This window comes from Chiloscyllium punctatum, chromosome 26, assembly GCF_047496795.1.
Source record: "Chiloscyllium punctatum isolate Juve2018m chromosome 26, sChiPun1.3, whole genome shotgun sequence".
In the NCBI taxonomy this organism is placed as follows: Eukaryota; Metazoa; Chordata; class Chondrichthyes; order Orectolobiformes; family Hemiscylliidae; genus Chiloscyllium; species Chiloscyllium punctatum.
This window is the reverse complement of record NC_092764.1, coordinates 2,291,814-2,317,144: the sequence shown is the minus strand read 5'-3', so window position 1 is coordinate 2,317,144 and position 25,331 is coordinate 2,291,814. Positions and strand designations below refer to the sequence as shown.

Here is a 25,331-nt window from a genome sequence, read left to right as displayed (position 1 = left end):
AGTTAAGACCATTGTGTAATTTCCACAGAAACTGGTGTAACACTTGAACCAAAGAAAGGTGAAGGGGTAGGGTGAGGGAGCAGGACAGTGAGATCACATTAGAATTGATACAAATCCATGGAAGGAGAAGAGGGGCAGTATTGTAAATTTGGGGCGATCTCTGATTGTACTCCCTGTTTTACTGCAGCTCACCTCAACAGATTTTGATGCCATGAAACCGATGTTGCCCAGACTTGAACAGATTGCAGTGTTACATCCCGACCCTGTTATACAAGAGTTGGCATCAGATTTGCGCATTACTGTTGCTACCCATGGAGCATTCTCCACTGAAACAGTTGCCACAGCCGCACAAAGCACAATGGGCAACCCAAATAAACCAACAAAGTCCAGCCATCCAAAAAAAACTTGTCCAGTGACTGAAAGTCAACGACAGTCACCCATTTCATATAGTGTTGGTGGGATGGAACACAGGAACATGGCCACCTCTGGTAACTCTCCCAGGAACTTCCACCAGATACTTCAGATCGCCTTTGATCCCGAGGTCCCTACACGAGCAGCTGCTCTAAGGACAATTAGCCACATGGTTCAACAACGTAGCCCTGATGCTCTCAGCAACCAAGAGAAGGTTCTATCGGTGAGCTTTCTTATTGTTTTCTTGGGATTGTTGCACATAGTTTTGAAATCATATTGTGAATGACTGAATTCATTGTGAAATGCTGTGCATAAAGTATGGTATCAAAAGTAGAAACATTTCATTGATGTAATGAAAAAAGTATGCACAACATTCAAAATTCAACTCTGGATCAGAAAAATTTAGGAATAATTACCATGACGGAAGATCATTTGAGACTGTGCTGGCTTTCTGTAAAACAGTCCAGTTATTTCCCTTCATCTGTACTGCCATAGCCCTGCCAATTTATTTTGCTTGAGTGCTCATCCAGTTTCTTGTTACAATCATTCTCTGCAACAACCTCTGTGTTATCAACATTTACTGCACAAAAAAATTATTCCTCACCTTTCTCACCAAAAATCTCAATGTGACTCCTTGACCATGAGGACCCACTTTTCTTTGTCCACTGAATTGAAGCTTGTAGTAATTTTGTACCCTTCCTTCAAACCTGCCCTCAACTCCAAAATTCCAAGAACGATAACCCCAACTGGTCGAGCCTAACCTCAGCTAGAATTCCTCATCCTGAAATCTTTTTGCTCTGCATTCTTTCAAACTTCCTAATGCAATATTCTTGTTGTAGCTGAACCAGAGTTTTATACACATTCAATGTAACATTCCTACTTTTGTATTCAATGTCTTGATTTCTGAAACCGAAGGTCCAATATTCTTTACCAACTGCTGTCTCAGTATATCGTTTATGCTCCCTCTGTTCCTGCACACTCTTCAGAATTGTCATTAAATCATATTGTTTTTCCCTATCCCTTCTGCCACAGTTTTACACTTCTTCAACATCAAAGGTTATTTCAAACCACTTTCATCAAAGCCAAAGCCCAAATCAATGCAAGTTTCAAAATTAATAATTTTACTGAGTGAAGTGCAAGAAAATGATAGAATAAATAACACAGAGGTATTGATCACAGATTAAGATCTTTATTATCGGGATTCACAGTCTGACCATCATTTTATCTATTATTGTGATCATAAAAGATGACATTGTAATATTCCAAGATCATGGAGTCATACGGAACGGAAACAGACCCTTTGGTCTAACTTGTCCATGCCGACCAAGTTTCCCGAACTAAACTAGTCCCACCTGCTTGCGTTTGGCCCATGTCCCTGTCCAAATGTCTTTTAAGTGTTATAACCGTGCTTGCATCTACAACTTCCTCTGGCAATTCATTCCACATAAGAAGCACCATTGATATGAAAAAGTTGCCCCTCTGATCTCTTTTAAATCTTTCTTCTCTCACCTTAAAAATATGCCCCCTAGTTTTGGACTCCCCCAACCTAGGGAAAATACCTTTGCTATTCATCTTATCTACGCCCCTCATGATTTTATAAATGCATGGTCTTGGAGGATAGGAACTGACAAAGCCCTTGAAGTATATAAGGGAAGTAGGAAAAAACTTAAGCAAGGAATTAGAAGGGCTAAAAGGGGTGATGAAAAGTCATTAGTAACCAGGATTAAGGAGAATCCAAGGCTTTTTATCCATATATAAAAAGCAAGAGGGTAACTGGGGAAAGGGTTGGCCCACCCAAGGACAAAGGAAGGAATGTATGTGTGGAGCCAGAAGAGGTAGGTGATGTCTTAAATGAATACTTTGTATTGTTATTCACCAAAGAGAGGAAATTGGTGGAGGCTGATCTCAGGGAAGGGAGTGTCGAATTTCTAAACCAAGTTGCTATTAAAAAGGAAGAGGTGTTGTGCATCTTATAATGTATTAAGATAGATAAGTGCCTAGGTCCTAATGGAACCTATCCCAGGATTTTGAGGGAGGCAAGAAAACAAATTCCTGAAGCCTTTGACAGACATCTTTGGATCTTCTTTGACCACGGTTGAGGTCCCAGAGGACTGGAGAATAGTCAGTGTCATCCCATTGTTTAAGAAGGATAACAGAGATAATCCAAGCATTTATAGGCCTGTGAGTCTTGCCTCAATAGTAGGGAAATTATTGGAAAAGATTCTCAGGGACAAGATCTACAAGCATTTAGAAGCAAATGGACTGATTAGCGATAAACAGAATGGTTTTGTGCAGGTGACATTGTGCCTCACTAACTTGATCAAATTTTTTGAGGTGATGATGTTTCATGAGAGGAAAGCCGTTGATGTTGTCTACATAAACTTCAGTAAAGCCTTTGCCAGTCTGTCATTAGGGACCTTGTCACAAAAAGTGAAGTCACATGGTATCGGGGTGAGCGGGCAAAGTGGATACTGAACTGGTTTGGTTATAGGGTCAGGGTTGTGGTGGATGGATGCTTTTTGGAATGGAAGGTTGTGACTAGTGGAGGGTGTGACTAGAGATCAGTATTGGGACCTCTGCTGTTTGCAGTCTATATAAATGATTTGGAGGAAAACATAGCTGCTCTAATTAGTAAGTTTGCGGGGCGATACAGAAATTGGTGGAGTTACGGATAATGATGACTATCAGAGGGTACAGCAGGATAGAGATCAGTTGGAGACGTGGGCAGAAAAAATGGCAGATGGAGTTTAATCTGGACAAATGTGAGGTGATGCATTTTGGAAAGTCAAGTACAGGTGGAAATTATACAATGAATGGCAGAAACGTAAAGAGTACTGATATGCAGAGGGATATGGGTGTGCAGGTCCACAGATCACTGCAGGTGGCAGTGCAAGTAGATAAAGTTAAAAATCACACAACACCAGGTTATAGTCCAACAGGATGAAGGAGGGTCACTCCGAGAGCTAGTGTGCTTCCAATTAAACCTGTTGGACTGTAACGTGGTGTTGTGTGATTTTTAACTTTATACACCCTAGTCCAACACCGGCATCTCCAAATCAAGTAGATAAAGTAGTAGTAGCCTTCATTGAAAGGGGCATTGAGTGTAAGGATAGACAAGTTATGCTGCATATTAAAGAACTTTAGCTAGGCCACACTTGGAATATTGCATACAGTTCTGGTCACCACACTACCAGAAGGATATGGATACTTTTGAGAGGGTACAGAAAAGGTTTACCAGGATGTTGCCTGGTATGGGGGATTTTAACTGTGAAGAAAAGTTGGCTAGACTCTTTGTTTTCACTGGAAAGCAGGAGTTGAGAGGCGACCTGATAGAAGTTTGAGTGCGTGGGTAGAGTGGCAAGTGTGAGGCTTTTTCCCAGGATGGCGAGGTCAATTACTAGGGACACAGATTCAAGGTGCAATGGAGGAAGTTTAAAAGAGATAAGCAAGGCAACTTTTCATACAAAGGATGATGAGTGCCTAGAATGCGCTGCCAGAGGAAGTGGTGGAAGCAGACAATAGCAGCAAACAAGAAACTTCTGGACGAATACATGAATAAGAGTGGAACAGAACGATACAGATCTTGACAGTGAAGACAGTTTTAATATGGAAGGGCAAAGTGTATCAGCAGAGGTTTGGAGGTCCGAAGGGCCTTTTCTTGTGCTATATTATTCTGTGTTCTCTATAAAGTCACACTATAATCTTCTACGCTGTAGTGAAAAAAGTTTCAGCCTGTCCATCTCTACTTATAACTCAAACCCTCCAGTCCCAGTAACATCCTGGTAAATCTTCTATGAACCTCTCCAATTTAATCATATCCTTCCTGTTGCATGATCACCAGAACAATACATAGTCATCCAACATTGGCCTCACCAGCATCCTGTACAACCTCAACATTCTGTCCAAACTTCTGTACTCAGAGGTCTGAGCAATGAAGGTAAGTGTGCCAAATGCCGCCTTAACACTCTATCTACCTATGACACAACTTTGAAAGAACTATGTACCTGAACCCCTAGGTCTCTCTGTTCGACAATACTACCCAGGGCTCTACTATTAACTGTATAAGTCCTGCCTTTGCTTGTTTTACCAAAACGCAGTCGAAATTAAACTCCATCTGCCACTTATCAGCCCATTTGCCAAATTGATCAGGATCACTTTGTAATCTTAGATAACCTTCTTCAGTGTCCACTGTACTACAAGTTTTGGTGTTATCTGCAAACTTAGTATCCATGCCTCCTAAATTCTCCTCCAAATATAAATGACAAACAACAGTGCACCCAGCACCGATTACTGCAGAACACTGCTGGTCACAGGCCTCCAGTTCAAAAAACAACCCTCCATGACCTCTGTCATCTATCGTGAAACCAATTTTGTATCTAATTGGCAAGCTCTCCCTGAATCCCATGTGAGAAATTCACCAAAGATCCTTAGATAGCACCTTCCAAACCTAGGACCACTTCCATCAAAAAGGACAAGGGCAGCAGGTACTTGGGAACACCACTACCTGCAAGTTCCTCTCCAAGCCACTTACCACCCTGACTTGGAATTATACTGCCGTTCCTTGACAGCTATTGGGTCAAAGTGCTGGAATTCCCTTCCTACCTGCATTGTGGGTCAACCCAGTGCAATTGGACTGCAGCGATTCAAGAAAGCAGGTCATCACCATCTACTCAAGGGCAAACAGGAAGGGGCTATCAATGCTGTCCAGCCAGTGATGCCCAAGTCCCACAAATGAACATACAAAAAATAATCTGTCTACTGTGCCATTTTATGTTCAAATTCAATTAGCTGTTTGGGGTTCATAGCATAAGATCATAAGACATAGGACCAGATTTAGACTGTTTGGTACATTAAACCTGTTTCTCTACTAAATCATAGACCATAGAATATTTGGCCCTGATTATTGCACCACCCTGTGAAACCAATCTGAAGCCCATCTAACCTACACTATTTCATTCTCATCCATATGACTATCCAATGACCATTTAAATGCTTGTAAAATGTGCAAGTCCACAACTTTTGCCGACAATGCGTTCCACGCCCCTACTACTCTCCGAGTAAAGAAACTACCTCTGACATCTGTCCTATATCTATCACCCCTCAATTTGAAGCTATGCCCCCTGGTGCTAGCCATCACCATCCTAGGAAAAAGGCTCTCACTGTCCACCCAATCTAATCTTCAGATTATCTTATATGTCTCAATTAAGTCAACTCTCAACCTCCTCCTCTCTAACAAAAACAACCTCAACATACTCCACAACCACCTGATGAAGGAGCAGCGCTCCAAAAGGTAGTGCTTCCAATTAAACCTGTTGGATTATAACCTGGTGTTGTGTGATTTTTAACTTTGTACACCCCAATCCAAAACCGGCATCTCCATATCATAACCTCAAGTCCCTCCGTCTTTCCTCGTAAGACCTTCCCTTCATGCCAGGCAACAGCCTAGTAAATCTCCTCTTGAACTCTTTCCAAATCTTCCACATCCTTCCTATAATGCTGTGTCCAGAACTACACGCAATACTGCAAGAGTTTTGTACAGCTGCAGCATGATCTCATGGCTCTGAAACTTGATCCCTCTACTAATAAAAGCTACCACACCATGTGCCTTCTTAATAGCCCTGTCAACCTGGGTGGCAACTTTGAGGGATCTATGTACATGGACACCAAGATCTCCCTGCTTGTCTACACTACCAAGAATCTTACCATTCATCCAGTACTCTGTATTCCTGTTACACCTTACAAAGTGAATCATCTTACATTTTCCATATTAAACTACATTTTCCACCTCTCAGCCCAGCTCTGCAGCTCATCTACATCCCTCTGTAATCGAATACATCCTTCAGCACTATCCACATCTGTACAGCCCTTAGTGTCATCCGCAAATTTACTAACCCATCCTTCTACGCCCTCACCCAGGTTGTTTATAAAAATCACAAACAGCAGTGGACCCAGAACAGATCCTTGTGGTACATCACTCGTAACTGAACTCCGGGATTAACATTTCCCATTAATATTTCTTAAAGAACTCAATAAGGTTTGTGAGACACAACCTAGCCTTCACAAAATCGTGTTGACTATCCCTAATCAAATCCCTATCTGGTAGTGTGGCGACCAGTACTAATATTCCAAATACAAATGAACTGATCTCCAGGATGAACATTTCCCATCACCTACCACCTTCTGTCTTCTTTCAGCTAGCCAATTTCTGATCCAAACTGCTAAATCGCCCTCAATCCCATGCCTCTGTATTTTGTGCAGTAGCCTACCGTGGGGAACCTTATCAAAATGCCTTACTGAAATCCATATACAACAGATCAATGGCTTTACCCTCATCTATCTGTTTGGTCATCTTCTCAAAGAACTCACCCTTCACAAAACCGTATTGACTATCCCTAATCAACATCATCCTCTCTAGATGATTATAAATCCTATCTCTTATAACCCTTTCCAACACTTTACCCATAGCCGAAGGCACACTGGTCTATAATCATCAGGGTTGATCTCTACTCTCCTTCTTAAACAACATTTGCTATCCTTCAGTCTTCTGATACTATTCCTGTGGACAATGACGACATAAAGATCAAAGCCTAAGGTTCGGCAGTCTCCTCCCTGGCCTCCCAGAAAATCCTAGGATAAATCTCATCCCTAGCCCAGAGGGTTTATCTATTTTCGCACTTTCCAGAATTTCTAACACCACCTCCTTGTGAACCTCAATTCCACCTAGTCTTGTAGTCTGTTCTCAGTATTATCCTCGACAGCACTGTCTTTTTCCAGCGTGAATACCGATGAAAAATATTCATTTCCCCTAACACCTCTGTCTCCACACACAACTTCCCACTACTCTCCTTGATTGGCCCTAATCTTATTCTCGTCATTCTTTTATTCCTGATATACCTTTCGAAAGCTTTAGGGTTTTCCCTGATCCTATCCTGCAACAACTTCTTATGTCCCCTTCTGGCTCTTCTTAAATCTCTCATTCAGTCTTTCCTGGGTACCTTCTAAATCTCAATCACCCTAACCGAGCCTTCACATCTCATCCTAACGTAAGTCGCCTTCTTCCACCTGACAAGACATTCAACTTACTTAGTAAACCACAGCTCCTACGCTCGACAACTTCCTCCCTGTCTGACAGGTATGTACTTACCAAGGACACACAGTAGTTGTTCCTTGAATAAGATCCACCTTTCTATTTAGCCCATCCCCTGTAGTTTCCTTCCACATTCTGCACATCCTAAATCTTGTCTAATCATATCATAATTGCCTTTCCCAAGCTTTAGCTCTTATCCTCCAGTGTATACCTATCCCTTTCCATCACTAAAGTGAACAGAACTGAATTGTGGTCACTATCACCAAAGTGCTCAGCTACCTCCAAATCTTAACACCTGGCCAGGGTAATTACCCAGTACCAAATCTAATGTGGCCTCTCCCCTTGTTGGCCTGTCTACATACTGTCAGAAAACCCTCCTGCACACATTGGACAAAAATTGACCCATCTAAAGTACTTGAACTATAGCATTCCCAGTCAATAATTGCAAAGTTAAAGTCCTCCATGACAATTACCCTGTCACCCTTGCTCATATTGAGAAACCACTTTGTTCTCCTTTCCTCTAAATATCTGGAGCTATTTGGGGGCCTTTAGAAAACTCACAACAGGGTGACCTGTCCTTTCCTGTTTCTAATCTCAATTGACGAGTCCTCACATGTCCCATCTGCCACCGTAATACAGTCCTTGGATGCTGCCTGACCTGTTGTGCTTTTCCAGCACCACTCTAATCTTGACTCTAATCTCCAGCATCTGCTGTACCCGCTTCCGCCTAGAAATCCCAGGTACTGATCCATGCTGCAAGTTGACCCACCTTATTCTGGATGCTCCTGGCATTGAAACAGAAACACTTCAAACCAACCTCTTGCTTGACCTTATTTTGGACCTCCATACTCTCAACCTCTTTTATACGAAAACTAAAATTTAGGTTCCCATCTCCCGATTGAATTAGTTTAACCCCACCTGAAGAGCATTAGCAAATTTCCGCCCCAGGATATTGGTACCCCCTCTAGTTCATGTGAAGATCATCCTGTTTGTCGAGGTCCCACCTATCCCAGAATGAGCCCCAATTATCCAGGAATCCAAAACCCTCTGACCTGCACCATCCCTGTAGCCACATGTTCAACTCCCCTCTTTCCCTATTCTCCTATTCCTTGCCTCACTAGCACCTGCCATGGGCAAGAAACCAGAGGTAACAACTGTATGTCCTAGCTGTAAGCTTCCACCTTAGCTCCCTGGATTTCTGCCTTAAATCCCCATCTTTCTTCCTACCTATGTCATTGGTGCCTATGTGGCCCACAACTTGGGGCTGCTCCCCCTACCCCACAAGGATCCCGACAACACAGACATCACGAACCCTGGTACCTGGGAGGTAACACACCAACCCTGAGTCTCGCTCATTCCCACAGAACTGCCTGTCTGTCCCTTTAACTACAGAGTTTCCAGTGACTAATGCTTTGCTCCTCTTCCTCCTTCCCTCCTGAGCAACAGGTTCAGACTCTGTGCCAGAGACGTGTGCCCCATTGCTTACTCCGGCTAAGTCCCCATCCCCCCCCCACCCACCAACCCCAACAGTATCTAAAATAGTATGCTTTTTGTTGAGGGGAATGGCCACAGGGGATCCCTGCACTGCCTGCTAGTTCTCTTTCCACTCATCTACCTCCTTGTACCTGATGTGTGACTACTTCCCTGTAACTCCTCTCAATAACCCCTTCTGCCTCCTGAATGATGCGAAGTTCATCCAGCTCCAGTTCCCTAACGCAGATGCAGTTAGCAGGGACACTGGTGGGACCTTACCTCCCACATTCTGCAGGAGGAATATTCAATTGCCCTAACCTCCATTCCCACTATTCTAAATTCCCAACAAGGCTCCTGAATACCAAAAGTGAGAAAAAAAGAATAGTCACCTTTTGAATCCAACGCACAGAGCTTTTTTTTTGGATAGAGGGAGGAGGATGCATGGGAGATACTACCCGAGTAGTGTTTCGGATAAAGCAACTGCCCAATATAAAGCCTCACTTACTCAGCAGTCCCATTTCCACTCCTCCTCAGCTTGCACTCTGCCTCTACACAAGGTAAGTTTTTAACCTTGACTCTTACCTTTCCTGCAAGGTTTGTGAAGGTTTGTAGCTCAAGTTCAGGTTTAGGATGTGGGTTTGCTCGCTGAGCTGTAGGTTTGATATCCAGACGTTTCATTACCTGCCTAGGTAATATCAGTGGCAACCTCCAAGTGAAGCGAAGCTGTTGTCTCCTGCTTTCAATTTATATGTTTGTCCTGGATGGAGTTCCTGGGGTTTGTGGTGATGTCATTTCCTGTTCGTTTTCTGAGGGGTTGATAGATGGTATCTAGATCTATGTGTTTGTTTATGGCGTTGTGGTTGGAGTGCCAGGCCTCTAGGAATTGTCTGGCATGTCTTTGCATAGCCTATCCCAGGATAGATGTGTTGTCCCAGTCGAAATGGTGGTTTTTTTCATCCGTGTGTAGGGCTACGAGGGAGAGGGGGTCGTATCTTTTTGTGGCTAGCTGGTGTTCGTGTATCCTAGTGGCTAACTTTCTTCCTGTTTGTCCATTGTAGTGTTTGTGGCAGTCCTTGCATGGAATTTTGTAGATGACGTTGGTTTTGCCCATGGGTTGTACTGGATCTTTGGAATAGAACACTATTCCAACGAGCCACCACACACTGCAGCACAGACGAACTTTGAAAAACAGAGGAGAACCACCTAGACAACGATTCAAGAAGAACGGATACTCAAAAAATACAGTCCGCAGATTCCTCAGGAGCAAACCACGACAAGCAGACCTAACACAGCCAGAGACCCTAACCACCTTACCATACATCAAAGAAGTCTCAGAAATGACAGCCAGACTACTAAGACCCCTCGGAATCCTAGTAGCACACAAACCCACCAACACTCTCAAACAAAAACTGACAAACTTAAAAGACCCAGTACAACCCATGGACAAAACCAACGTCATCTACAAAATTTCATGCAAGGACTGCCACAAACACTACAATGGACAAACAGGAAGAAAGTTAGCCACCAGGATACTCTAATACCAGCTAGCCACAAAAAGACACGACCCCCTCTCCCTCGTAACCCTACACGCGGATGAAAAAAACCACCATTTCGACTGGGACAACACATCTGTCCTGGGACAGGCTAAGCAAAGACATGCCAGAGAATTCCTAGAGGCCTGGCACTCCAACCACAACGCCATAGACAAACACATAGATCTAGATACCATCTATCCACCCCTCAGAAAACGAACAGGAAATGACATCACCACAAACCCCAGGAACCCCATCCAGGAGAAAGATATAAATAGAAAGCAGGAGACAACAGTTTCGCTTCCCTTGGAGGTCGCCACTGATGATATTACCTAGCCAGGTAATGAAACGTCTGGATATCAAACCTACACCTTCCTACCTTTCCGTTGGGCCTCTGGTCCTCGCTGTCGCTCCTCCCACTGCAAATACCGCCAAGAAAATGAAGGATGGGTGGGAGACACTACCTGAATAGTGTTTTGGGTAAAGCAACCACCCAAATATAAAGCCTCACTTACCCAGCAGTGTTTGCTTCTGCTCCATGCCTGATATGCTTCTCAACTCCACACACTACCTTTTACCCCAGAACTCTTAATCCCTTTACAAATCAAGAACCTATCTCTGTCTTAAATGTACTTAATGGCATGGTCTCCACAGCCCACTATGGCATTGAGTTTCACAGATTCACCACCTTCTGGCTGAAGAAACTTCTCCTCATCTCTGTTCTCAAGGAGTGGCCCTTCACTGTGAGGCTCTGTCCTTGGTCCTAACCTCTCCTAGTAATGAAAATATCTTCTCTATGTCTATTGTATCTAGGTCTCTCAGTATTCAGTTAGATCACCTTCATATATCTAAGTGCCATCATCTTCAACCGCTTCTCATATGATCATTTTTGTAAACCTGCTCTGGACCTCCTCCATCACCAGCAGATCCTGTCTTAGATATGAGGCCCAGAACTACTCATAGTATTTCAAATGCTGTCTGACCAGAGCTTTGTACAGCCTCGACAGTTCATCTTTGCTGTTGTATTCTGCAAGGTTATAAGATTGTAAATGGCATGAGTACAGTGAAAAGTATAAGCCTTGAAATGAATGCTAACATTACATTTGCCTTCCTTGCTGTCAGCTGAACCTCCATGTTAACTTAAGAGAATCTGAACTAGGACTCCTAAGTTCCTTTGTCTTCAGATTTGTGAAATCTTTCCCCACGTAGAAAATAGTGTACATCTCTATTCTTCCTACCAAAGTACATAACCTCTCTCATGCCCATATTGTATTCCATCAGCCACTTCTTTGTCCACTCTCCCAACCCGTCCGACTCCTTTTGCAGCCTCCTGCTACTTCAACACTACCTGTCCCTCCACCTATCTTTTTATGTGATCTGCAAACTTAGCAACAATGACCTCAGTTCCTTTGTCCAGATAATTAATGGACAACATGAATAATTGTGTTCCAACATGGAACCCTGTGGAACTCCACTGGTCACTGGCTGCCATCCTGAAAAAGACTCCTTTATCCCTACTCTGCTTTCTGACAATCCTGTATCCGTGCCAGTAGCTTTGCCCCTCACACCATGGGCTGTTACCTTATTAAGCAACCTCCTGCATTGCATCTTATCAAGATTCTGGAAATTCAAATAGATCATGTCCACTGGCTCGTGTCTAACTTGGTCATTTCCTCCTCAAAGAATTTTGACAGATTTGTCAGGCATGACCTCCCTTAATGAAGCCGTACCGATTCAGCCCTATTTTACCATGCACTTCCAAATACTTTTGCAACCTCATCCTTGATAATGGACTCTAAAGTCGTACCAGCAATCGAGGTCAGGCTAATCAGACTATCGTTTGCCCCCCCACCCCATATGATCTTGTTGAATGGCAGAGCAGATTTGCAAGAGCCAAGTGGCCTGCCCTTATTCCTTGTTTGTATGTTCGTAACTGAAGATGATTGAGTCTACAACACTATTACCGAGTTTTGAAAAGATTTGTAGCTCAGGTTGAGATTCTGGATGTAGTTTGCTCACTGAGCTGGAAGGTTCATTTTCAGACATTTCGTCACCATACTAGGTAACATCATTGAGCCTCCGGATGAATCGAAACTTCCAGCTCAGCGAGCAAACCTATTTCTACAATACCAACTGAGGACCTCCTGCAGTGGTGTCCTGGTACTGAATTCATTGATTTCCAAAAACCACTGCCATCTTCCCTTCTGCTCAGTATGATTCTAAGCGTCCAACTGCTTTCTCTGATTCTCCCTGATTTCAGTTTTGCTATGACTCCTCGATGCCGCACTCAGTCAAATGCTGCCTTAATGTCAAGGGCAGCCAATCTCACCACCTGTCTGAAATTCACCACTCTTGTCCTTATTTGGACCTCAATTATAATGAGATCATGAGATACGTGGCACTGGCAGAACCCAAACTGAGTGTCAATGAGCAGGTTATCGCTGTGTAAACTCTGCTTGATAGCACTGTCGGCAGCACCATTCTCTACTTTGATGAACAAGAATTAGACAGATTAGATTTGTTTGCCTTTTGGGGCAAAACATACCTAAGCACTTTTCCACATTGCTGAATATTTGTCAGTGTTATGTACTGGGACAGTTTGGTTGGGGTATGGCTTGTTCTGATGTATTGGACTGTTGTCAGGACCTTTGCTTTGCCCTGCATGCTCAGCTTTTTCTTGATATCATCCAAAGTGAAGTGAGAGGCAATGCATTGAATTATGATGTTGGGTACTTCAGGTAGAGACTGAGATGGATCTTCCACTTCCTAGTGAGATAATAGTATCAGATTCCATGGAAGCTCTCAGAATGCAATTTGAGTATGTACAGAGGACTTTTTTAATCAACATTTTGGGCATATTATAATACTTGTGGTAGATAGGACTTGAATGTAGACTTTCTGACCCAAAGTTAAGGGCATACCTCTGTGTCATAAGTCATTTTCAGTGGATGTTGCTGTAAATAATGCAGCTAGATTGCTTGTTTCTGATTCTGTTAATGGTTGTTATCTGCCTCATGTTGGTTCTCATTGAAGTTTTATTATTTTAGGTGTTTTTGGAAAATCTGAAGCATGAAGACTCCTTTGTTTATTTATCTGCAATTCAAGGTAAGAAATATTGTTGAATGAAATACTCCACCACCTAAAAACAATTACAAATTGTGCTATCCACATTACAGATATATAAAATGGGAGCAGAAGTAGACAATTCAGTCTTTTTGAGCCTGCTCTGCCATTCATTAAGAGTATGGCTGATCTTTTGAGTTTAACATTCCACATTCTTATTTACCTTGATTTTCCTCTATACACTAATAAGAATCCATCTACCTCCGCTTTAAAAAATGTGTAATGATCCCTGCCTACTGAAGCAGAGTTCCAATGTTGAACATTAGCAAAACTTTGCTGTTTCATGTCTCGCAGCCAATGCTTCATTGTTTGAACTTGCAGCTTGACAGTCATAGTGAGGTGATTTATGTGACCAAGTCCACGTCACAAACACAGAACAAAAACACAAAAACCTCTGACTCATGGTTACGTCATTTCCAACCTCAGGGCCACTACTTGCTTGAACTCTGTCCATGACATCAGTAGTTTGTCAGTGGTGCATTCTGATGAAGGGTCCTAAAATATTGTCTCTGATCTCTACCAGATACTGACAGACCTGAGTTTCTGCAGCAATTTCTATTTTTGTTTCAGAACTTGAGCATTCGTAGTTCTTGATTTTATTAGTATATCTCTGATGCTATAATGCTTCAAACCTTATGCCTGAATTTTTTCTGAAGTCTCTGGTGCGACCACTTCTGATGGCCAATTACTGCATTGCCTAACATTGTTAAACACAACTTGCTTTCAACAAATCTGTGCAGATTAAGCAATAGGAACAAGAGTAGGTCATTTGACCCTATCTGCCTAACCCAATCTCGAATATATTCAGTGATCCACTCTGCACTGCCTTCTGGGGAAAACAATTTCAGTGACCCTCTGGGAGAGAAATTCCTCTACATCTCTATTTTAGATTGAACACTGCTTATTTTTAAATTACAATCCCTCCTTTGAGATTCCTTTTAAAAACCACCAGAATCTTTTATGTTACAATAAGATTATCATTTGTTCTTCTAAATGCTAATGAGTAAAGAGCCCAACCTGCCCAACCTTTCGTCATAGCATCTTTGTCTCAGGCATCAGCATCTCATATTTGACCTGAGATGAGCTTCTGATTCATTGCATTATTTCTACCATTGTAACATTGGCTAACTTCACCTCTGCCTTAGCTGATCTGCTTATTCATGTCTTTGTTATCCCCAGCTTTGACTATTCCAACACCACCTCTTTTGCTCATCCCCGACATCCTATCTTCTGTGAATTTGAGGCCCTCAAAAACACTGCCTTTGTCTGACTCGGACTATGTTCCTAGCTCACTGAACTACATTGACTCCCTGAGAAGCAATGTATGGTGTTAAAATATTCATCCTTGTTTTCGAACTACTCCTTGACTTTAACCCCTCCCTATCTCTGTAATCTCCACCCACATAAAACATTACAGTGCTGTACAGGCCATTTGGCCTTAGATGTTGCACTGACCTGTGGAACCAATCTGAAGCACATCTAACCCACACTATTCCATTCTTGTCCATATCCCTATTCAATGACCATTTAAATGCCCTTAAAGTTGGCAAGTCTACTACTGGTGCAGGCAGTGCATTCCAAGCCCCTACTACTCGGAGTAAAGAAACTACGTCTGATATCTGTCCTATGTCTATCACCCCTCAATTTAAAGCTATGTCCCCTTGTGCTAGCCATCGCCATAGAGGAAAAAAGCCTTCACTGTCCAACCTATCTAACCCTCTGATTATCTTGTATCTCAATTAAGTCACCTGCCGACCTTCTCTCTAACAAAAACGGCCTCAAGTCCCTCAGTCTTTTCTCGATAGACTTACCCACCATTCCAGGCAACGCCCTAGTAAATCTCCTCTGAACCCTTTTCAAAGCTTCCACAGCCTTCTCATAATGCAGTGACCAGAACTATACGCAATATTCCAATTGTGGCTGCACCAGAGTTTGTACAGTTGCAACATGACCTCATGGTTCCGAAACTCAGTCCCTCTACCAATAAAAGCTAACATACCATATGCCTTCTTAACAACCCTATCAACCTGGGTGGCAACTTTCAAGGATCTTTATACATGGACACAGAGATCTCTCTGCTCATCTACACTACCAAGAATCTTAGCATTAGCCCAGTACTCTGCATTCCTGTTATTCCTTCCAAAATGAATCACCCCACACTTTTCTGCATTAAACTCCATTTGCCTCCTCTCAGCCCAGCTCTGCAGCTTATCCATGTCCCTCTGTAACCAACAACATTCTTCGTCACTATCCACAACTACCAACCTTAGTGTCGTCTGCAAATTTACTAACCCATCTTTCTATGCTTTTATTCAGGTCAATTATAAAAATGACAACAGTGGACCCAAAACAGATCTTTGCAGTACCCCACTAGTAACTGAACTCCAGGATGAATATTTCCCATTAACCACCACCCTCTGTCTTTTTGCAGCAACCAATTTCTGATCCAACTGCTAAATCACCCTCAATCCCATGCCTCTGTATTTTGTGCAATAGCCTACCGTGAGGGACCTTATCAAATGTCTTGCTGAAATCCACATACACCTCATCCACCTGTTTGATCACCTTCTCAAAGAACTTAATAAGGTTTGTGAGGCACGACCTATCCTTCACAAAACTGTGTTGATTATCCCTAAACATCTTATTCCTTTCTAGATTATTATGAATTCTATAACCCTTTCCAACACTTTACCCATAACTGAAGTAAGGCTCACAGGTCTGTAATTACCAGGATTGTCCCTACTCCCCTTCTTGAACAAGGTATCAACTGTTGTGGTTCTGTTCGCCGAGCTGGGAATTTGTCTTGCAAACGTTTCGTCCCCTGTCTAGGTGACATCCTCAGTGCTTGGGAGCCTCCTGTGAAGCGCTTCTGTGCTGTCTCCTCCGGCATTTATAGTGGCCTGTCTCTGCCGCTTCCGGTTGTCAGTTCGAGCTGTCCGCTGTAGTGGCCGGTATATTGGGTCCAGGTCGATGTGTTTGTTGATAGAGTCTGTGGATGAGTGCCATGCCTCTAGGAATTCCCTGGCTGTTCTCTGTTTGGCTTGCCCTATAATGGTAGTGTTGTCCCAGTCGAATTCATGTTGCTTGTCGTCTGTGTGTGTGGCTACTAAGGATAGCTGGTCGTGTCGTTTCGTGGCTAGTTGGTGTTCGTGTATACGGATCGTTAGCTGTCTTCCTGTTTGTCCGATGTAGTGTTTTGTGCAGTCCTTGCATGGGATTTTGTACACTACATTAGTTTTGCTCATGTTGGGTATCGGGTCCTTCGTTCTGGTGAGTTGTTGTCTGAGTGTGGCTGTTGGTTTGTGTGCTGTTATGAGTCCTAGTGGTCGCAGTAGTCTGGCTGTCAGTTCAGAAATGCTCCTGAAGACTACTGCGACCACTAGGACTCATAACAGCACACAAACCAACAGCCACTCTCAGACAACAACTCACCAGAACAAAGGACCCGATACCCAACATGAGCAAAACTAATGTAGTGTACAAAATCCCATGCAAGGACTGCACAAAACACTACATCGGACAAACAGGAAGACAGCTAACGATCCGTATACACGAACACCAACTAGCCACGAAACGACACGACCAGCTATCCTTAGTAGCCACACACACAGACGACAAGCAACATGAATTCGACTGGGACAACACTACCATTATAGGGCAAGCCAAACAGAGAACAGCCAGGGAATTCCTAGAGGCATGGCACTCATCCACAGACTCTATCAACAAACACATCGACCTGGACCCAATATACCGGCCACTACAGCGGACAGCTCGAACTGACAACCGGAAGCGGCAGAGACAAACCACTATAAATGCCGGAGGAGACAGCACAGAAGCGCTTCACAGGAGGCTCCCAAGCACTGAGGATGTCACCTAGACAGGGGACGAAACGTTTGCAAGACAAATTCCCAGCTTGGCAAACAGAACCACAACAACGAGCACCCGAGCTACAAATCTTCTCCCAAACTTTGAACAAGGTATCAACATTTGCTATCCTTCAGTCTTCTGGCGCTATTCCTGTAGACAATGAAGACATAAAGATCAAAGCCATAGATTCTGCAGTCTTCTCCCTGACTTCCCAGAGAATCACAGGATAAACCCCATCCGGCCCAAGGGACTTCTCTATTTTCACACTTTCCTGAATTACTAACACCTCCTCATGTACCTCAATCCCATTTAGTGTAGTAGCCTTGTATCTCAGTGTTCTCCTCAACCACATTGTCTGTTTCTAGTGTGAATACTGATATAAAATATTCATTTAGCACTTCGCCCAACTCCTCTGACTCTGCACACAGCCTCCGGCTGGATGTAAGGGTGCTTGTTAAGCTGGAAGTTTTGTTTTCCGACGTTTCGCTACCATACTAGGTAAGGACATCAGTGAGCCTCTAGTGACATATCAGTGAGCCTCCAGTGACATACTGGTGGTAAGACCCGCTTTTTATTTATGTGTTTAAGTTTCCTTGAGTTGGTGATGTAATTTCCTGTTCTTTTTCTCAGGTTCATTGTGTTTGCTGATAGAGTTCCGGTTGGAACGCCATGCTTCGAGGAATTCTTGTATGTGTCTCTTGTTTATTTTCTAGAAACATGGCATTCCAACCAGAACTCTTACCAACAAACGCATTGACTTGGATCCCATTTACCATCCCCTGGGGAAAACAAGAACAGGAAAATGACATCACCACAGGAAATTGCACCACCAACCCAAGGAAACCTAAATGCAAAAATAAAATGTGGGCCATACCACTAGTGCTCCACTGGAGGCTTACTGATGATGTTACCTACATTGGTGATGAAACATCTGAAAACAAACCTTCCAGCTCAGCGAGCAAACTTGCATCGAGAACCTCAACCTGAGCTACAAATCTTCTTAAAAGTCACTAACAACTTCCCACTACTATGTTTTGATTGGCCCTAATCTTCTAGTCATTGTTTTATTCCTGATATACCTGAAGAAAGCCTTTGGGTTTTCCTTGATTCTATCCACCAATGACTTCTCATATCTCCTCCTGGCTCTTCTGAGCTCTCTCTTTAGGTCTTTCCTGGCTAACTTGTAACTCTCAATTGCCCTAACTGAGCCTTCACATCTCATCCTCACATAAGCCGCCTTTTTCCTCTCGACAAAAGATTCAACTTCCTTAGTAAACCATAGCTCTCATGCTTGACAATTTCCTCCCTGCCTGATTGGTACATAATTATCAAGGGCTCGCCTTGAATAAGCTCCACATTTCTGTTGTGCTCATCCCCTGCAGTTTCCTTCTCCATTGTATGCATCCTAAATCTTGTCTAATTGCATCGTAATTGCCTTTCCCCCAGCTATAGCTTTTGCCCTCCCATATATACCTATCCCGTTCCATCAATAAGTAAACATTTGAGATCACTGGGCTCATTTAATTCTGGTTTTGTTGAGCATTCCAGTTTTGATAAGTTCACCATTCCTAACCATACTTTCAGATGCCTCAGCTGCATTTGACTACATTTCGAAGAAGTAATTAAATCAATTGTAAAATGCTTTTGAGATGTCTGGTGATCCCTATAGGCATTGTGTAACTACAACTCTGTCAGAGCTTGAAGGACCGAATGGTCGACAACTGTTATTTTCTGTTTCTGTTTTGTTTTAAATATAAGTTGTGTGTTGGCAGTTAGATGCAACAGGACAAGTTTAAGTCAAGTGAGAAGAGGCTAATGTGGAGCTTAAGCACTCATTCAAATGACCTGTTTCTATGTTGTAAATGAAATATAGTCTTCATTTTTAGTTCTCCACTATCCAATTCCACTGTGCAGTTAGTTGGTTTCAGGTTTTGAAAGCTAGCCAGACGTTTTGATATCTTCTCTTAAAATTTGTGTCAATCCTCTCGTGAATATTTGTGTCAATCCTCTAATGTCATAGATAAGCTGCAGAGCTGGGCTGAGAGGTGGCAAATGGAGTGTAATGCCGACAAGTTGTGAGGTGATTCACTTTGGTTGGAATAACTGGGATAATGGTAAGATTCTTGGCAGTATAGATTAGCAGAGAGATCTCGGTGTCTAGGTACACAGATCCTTGAAAGTTGCCACCTAGGTTGACAGGGTTGTTAAGAAGGCATACAGTGTTTAAGCTTTTATTAATAGAGGGTTCAAGTTCCGGAACCAGGAGGTTATGCTACAGCTGTACAAAACTCTAGTGCAGCCGCACTTGGAGTATTGTGTACAGTTCTGGTCACCGCATTATAAGAAGGATGTGGAAGCTTTGGAAAGGGTGCAGAGGAGATTTACTAGGATGTCGCCTGGTATGGAGGGAAGATCTTACGAGGAAAGGCTGAGGGACTTGAGGCTGTTTTCGTTGGAGAGAAGAAGGTTGAGAGGTGACTTAATAGAGACATATAAGATAATCAGAGGGTTAGATAGGGTAGACAGGGAGAGCCTTTTTCCAAGAACGGTAACAGTGAGCATGAGGGGGCATAGCTTTAAATTGAGGGGTGATAGATATAGGACAGATGTCAGAGTAGTCTCTTTACTCAGAGTAGTAAGGGTATGGAATGCTTTGCCTGCAATGGTAGTCGATTCACCAACTTTAAGTACATTTAAGTCATCATTGGACAGGCATATGGACGTACATGGAATAGTGTAGATTAGATGGGCTTCAGATTGATATGACAGGTCGGCGCAACATCGAGGGCCGAAGGGCCTGTACTGTGCTGTAGTGTTCTATGTTCTATGATGTTAGGTGGTTACTGAAATAACTATTGTTAATCCTCCTCTGATGCAGTTTATGCTGGAAGGTTTCGGACGTTTATACCTTTGTTCAAAGTAGATTGTCAGGTTAAACCCAGCAACTACAGGCCAGTCAGTTTAATCTCACTGGTGGAAAGGCTTTTAGAAATTATAATGCAGGATAAAATTAATAGCCATTTGAACAAGTGTGGGTTAATTAAGAAAAACCAGTACAGATTTGTTGTGGGCAAATTGTGTTGAATTAACTTGCTTGAGCTTTTTTTTATAAAGTTACAGAGATGGCTAAGGTTGATCCAGTGGACTAAAAGACACTGGCGTCATCAACACAAGGTTTACTGAGTGACCGGAAACTAAGAATAATGATGAATGATTATCAGCCTGGAGAAACCTCATTCCTGGAAATAAGAACTTATCCTATAAGAAAGCTTAGACAAGATCTGCCAAATCCATCAAAGTTTAAAAGAATCAGAGGTGATCTTATGAAAACACGATATTGGGGGATCTGGCTAGGATGAATACCCAGAGGATATTTCCTCTTGTTGGAACAACTAAAAGTAGGGTAAATTGTTTAAGGATTAGAGGTCCCCCTTTTAAAGCGGAGATAAGGAGAGCAACTGAGAGTGAAATTCTTTTCGTCAGAAAATAATGGAGTCTGGATCGTTAAATTTATTCAAGACCGAGTTACATTTTCAACAGATGAGGAAGTCTAATTTTTTGGGAGCTAAACAGGATGGTTGAGTCAAAACTGCAGACAGATCAATCGTGATTTGATTGAATAAAGGAGCAGACTTGTAGGGCTGAATGGTCCATTACTGCTCCCAAGTCTTTTATCCCATATGGTTGAATTCCCCAGAGGTAGATATTAGGATCACTGCATTTCTTTTCCTATATTAATGACCTAGACTTTGACTTAGAGTGCACAGTTTCATAATTTGCAGGTGGCACAAACCTTGGAAGTATTATGTGAGGATAATGGTGTTTGACTTCAAAGGGCACAATGTAGGTCAGAATTTAATACAGAAGAGAAAACCAGTAATCTAATGTTAAATATGCACGAAGCATTGAAGGTGGCAGATTAGGAAACGAATAATAAGGCTGACAGAGCCTGCCCTTTATAAATAGGGGATGGAGTGTAAACGGAAGGAATTTATGGTGATCCTCAATCTGCATATTGCGTCCATTTCTGGACAACAGACAATAGGTGCAGGAGTAGGCCATTCTGCCCTTCGAGCCTGCACCACCATTCAATATGATCATGGCTGATCATTCTTAATCAGTATCCTGTTCCTGCCTTATCTCCATAACCCTTGATTCCACAATCCTTGAGAGCTCTATCCAACTCTTTCTTAAATGAATCCAGAGACTGAGCTTCCACTGCCCTCTGGGGCAGAGCATTCCACACAGCCACCACTCTCTGGGTGAAGACGTTTCTCCTCATCTCCATCTAAATGGTCTACTCCGTATTTTTAAGCTGTGTCCTCTGGTTCAGCACTCACCCATCAGCGGAAACATGTTTCCTGCCTCCAGAGTGTCCAATCCTTTAATAATCTTATACATCTCAGCCAGATCCCCTCTCAGTCTTCTAAACTCAAGGGTATACAAGCCCAGTTGCTCCAGTCTTTCAGCGTAAGGTAGTCCCGCCATTCCAGGAATTGACCTTGCTAACCTACGCTGCACTCCCTCAATAGCCAGAATGTCTTTCCTCAAATTTGGAGACCAGAACTGCACACAGTACTCCAGGTGTGGTCTCACCAGGGCTCTGTACAGCTGCAGAAGAACCACTTTGCTTCTATACTCAATCCCTCTTGTTATGAAGGCCAGCATGCTATTAGCCTTCTTCACTACCTGCTGTACCTGCATGCTTACCTTCATTGACTGGTGTACAAGAACACCCAGATCTCTTTGTACTGCCCCTTTACCTAACTTGATTCCATTTAGGTAGTAATCTGCCTTCCTGTTCTTGCCACCAAAGTGGATAACCATACATTTATCCACATTAAACTGCATCTGCCATGCATCTGACCACTCACCTAACCTGTCCAGGTCACCCTGTAATCTCCTAACATCCTCCTCACATTTCACCCTGCCACCCAGCTTTAAAGCATCAGCAAATTTGCTAATGTTATTAATAATACTATCTTCTATATCATTAACGTATATTGTAAAAAGCTGCGGTCCAGCACTGATCCCTGCTGTACCCCACTGGTCACTGCCTGCCATTCCGAAATGGAGCTGTTTATCACTACTCTTTGTTACCTATCAGCCAACCAACTTTCAATCCAAGTTAGTACTTTGCCCCAATACCATGCACCCTAATTTTGCTCACTAACCTCCTATGTGGGACTTAATCAAAAGCTTTTTGAAAGTCCAGGTACACTACATCTACTGGATCTCCCTCCTCCATCTTCAGAGTTATATCCTCAAAAAATTCCAGAAGATTAGTCCTTCAAGCTCTAACTGGTCTATAATTTCCTGCTTTCCCTCTCCCACCTTTCTTAAAAAGTGGTACAACATTAGCCACCCTCCAATCCGCAGGAACTGATCCCGAATCTATTGAACTTTTGAAAATAATTATCACGCATCCACGATTTATCGAGCCACCTCCTTCAGTACCCTGGGAAGTAGACCATCAGGCCCCGGGGACTTATTAACCTTCAGACCTAACAGTCTCTCCAACACCAATTCTTGGCAAATATAAATTCCCTTAAGTTGAGGTCCTTCAGCCACTGTTACCTCAGGGAGATTGCTTGTGTCTTCCCCAGTGAACACAGATCTGAAGTAACAATTCAATTCTTCTGCCATTTCTTTGTTCCCTGTAATATATTCCCCTGTTTCTGTCTTCAAGGGCCCAATTTTAGTCTTAACCATTTTTTTCCCTTTCACATACCTAAAAAAGCTTTTACTATCCTCCTTTATATTTTTGGCCAGTTTACCTTCGTACCTCATTTTTTCTCTGCGCATTTCTTTCTTAGTAATCCTAAGTTGTTCTTTAAAAGCTTCCCAGTCCTCTGTTTTCCCACTTATCTTTGCTATGTTATACTTTTTCTCTTTTAACTTTATATTTTTCTTAACTTCCCTCGTCAGCCACGGCATCCTATGCCTCCTCCTAGGATCTTTCTTCCTTTTTGGAATGAACTGATCCTGCATCTTCTGCATTATATACAGAAATATCCGCCACTGTCATCCCTGCTAAGGTATTGCACCATTGAACTTTGGCCAGCTCCTCCCTCATAGCTCCATAGTTCCCTTTATTCAACAGAAATATTGTCACTTCTGGGCACTACACTCTAGGAAAGATTTGAAATCTTTAGACAGGATGCAGAAATTTGTCCAGGTATGAGGGTTGTGAAGCTACAGTGAAGAAGCTAAGACTGTTCTTCTCAGCAAAGAGTAGGTTGAGAGAAGACCATTCAAGGCTCTGACATAGTACAGAGAACATCACAGTGCAGTACAGGCCCTTCAGTTTTCCATGTTGCGCCGACCTGTGGAACCAATCTGAAGCCTATCTATCCTACGCTCTTCCATTTTCATCCATATGTTTATTCAATGACCATTTAAATGCCCTTAATGTTGACAGGTCTGCTACAGTTGCAGGCAGGACGTTCCATGCCCCCACTACTCTCTGAGTAAAGAAACTACCTCTTACGTCTGTCCTGTGTGTATCACCTCTCCATTTAAAGCTATGTCCCCTTGTGCAAGCCATCACCATCCTAGGAAAACTGCTCACACTGTCCACTCTATCTAACCCTCTCATTTTCTTATATGTCTCAATTAAGTCATCCCTCAACCTCCTTCTCTCTAACAAAAACAGCCTAAGTCCCTCAGCCTTTCCTCGTAAGACCTTCCCTCCATACCAGGCAACATCCTAGTAAATTGCCTCTGAACCCTTTACAGGAAGGACATGGAAGCTTTGTAATGCGGTGACCAGAACTGTACGCAATAATGTAAGTGCAACCGCACCAGAGTTTTGTACAGCTGCAACATAACCTTGTGGGTCCGAAACTGAATCCCTCCACCAATAAAAGCTAACACCCAGTATGCCTTCTTAACAACCCAATTAACCTGGGTGGCAACTTTGAGGGGTCTGTGTACATGAACACCAAGATCTCTCTGCTCATCTACACTACCAAGAACCTTTCCATTAGCCCAGTACTCCGTATTCCAGAGTACTCCTTCCAAAGTGAATCATCTGAAAATTTTTCCACGTTAAACTCCGTATGCCAGCACTCAGCCAAACTCTGCGGCTTATCTATGTGCCTCTGTAACCTGCGACATCCTTTGGCACTGTCTACAGCTCCACTGATCTTGGTGTCATCCGCAAAGTTACTAACCCATCCTTCTCCACCTCATCCAGGTCACTTATAAAAATGACAGACAGCAGCAGACCCAAAACAGATCTCTGTGGTACATCACTTGTAATTGAACTCCAGGATCAATATATCCCATCAACCACCACCCTCTATAGTTTTTCAGCTCGCCAATTTCTGATCCAAACCACTAAATCGCCCTCAATTCTATGCTTCCGTGTTTTGTGCAATAGCCTAACATGGGGAACCTTAACAAATGCCTTACTGAAATCCATATACACCACATCAACTGCTTTACTCTCCTACACCTGTTTTGTCACCACCTCAAAGAACTCAATAAGGTTTGTGAGGCACGACCTTCACAAAATCGTGTTGACTATCCCTAATCAACTTATTTCTCTCTAGATGGTTACAAATCCTATCTCTTTGTAACCTTTTTGAACACTTTACCCACGACTGATTAGCAAGGTTAGATCTCATGGAATACAGGGACAACTAGCCATTTGGATACAGAACTGGCTCAAAGGTAGAAGATAGAGGGTGGTGGTGGAGGGTTATTTTTCAGACTGGAGGCCTGTGACCAGTGGAATGCCACAAGGTTCGGTGCTAGGTCCTCTACTTTTTGTCATTTACATAAATGATTTGGATAAGAGCATAAGAGGTATGGTTAATAAGTTTGCAGATGAT

General features: G+C 42.9%; 1 protein-coding gene across 6 annotated transcripts in view; it reads left to right on the top strand.

The window, feature by feature from the left end:
* tango6 (transport and golgi organization 6 homolog (Drosophila)) overlaps positions 1-25,331 on the top strand; it is a 222,260-nt gene that overhangs the window by 121,110 nt on the left and 75,819 nt on the right. For all 6 annotated transcript variants that reach the window (XR_011964222.1, XR_011964221.1, XM_072595747.1 and 3 more), the window contains exons 13-14: positions 188-634; positions 13,551-13,608. Coding sequence is in view for 4 of the 6 variants with exons in the window: in XM_072595747.1 (XP_072451848.1) it covers positions 188-634; positions 13,551-13,608 (505 nt within the window). In the remaining 2 variants the exon portion in view is untranslated. The remainder of the gene's footprint in view (positions 1-187; positions 635-13,550; positions 13,609-25,331) is intronic.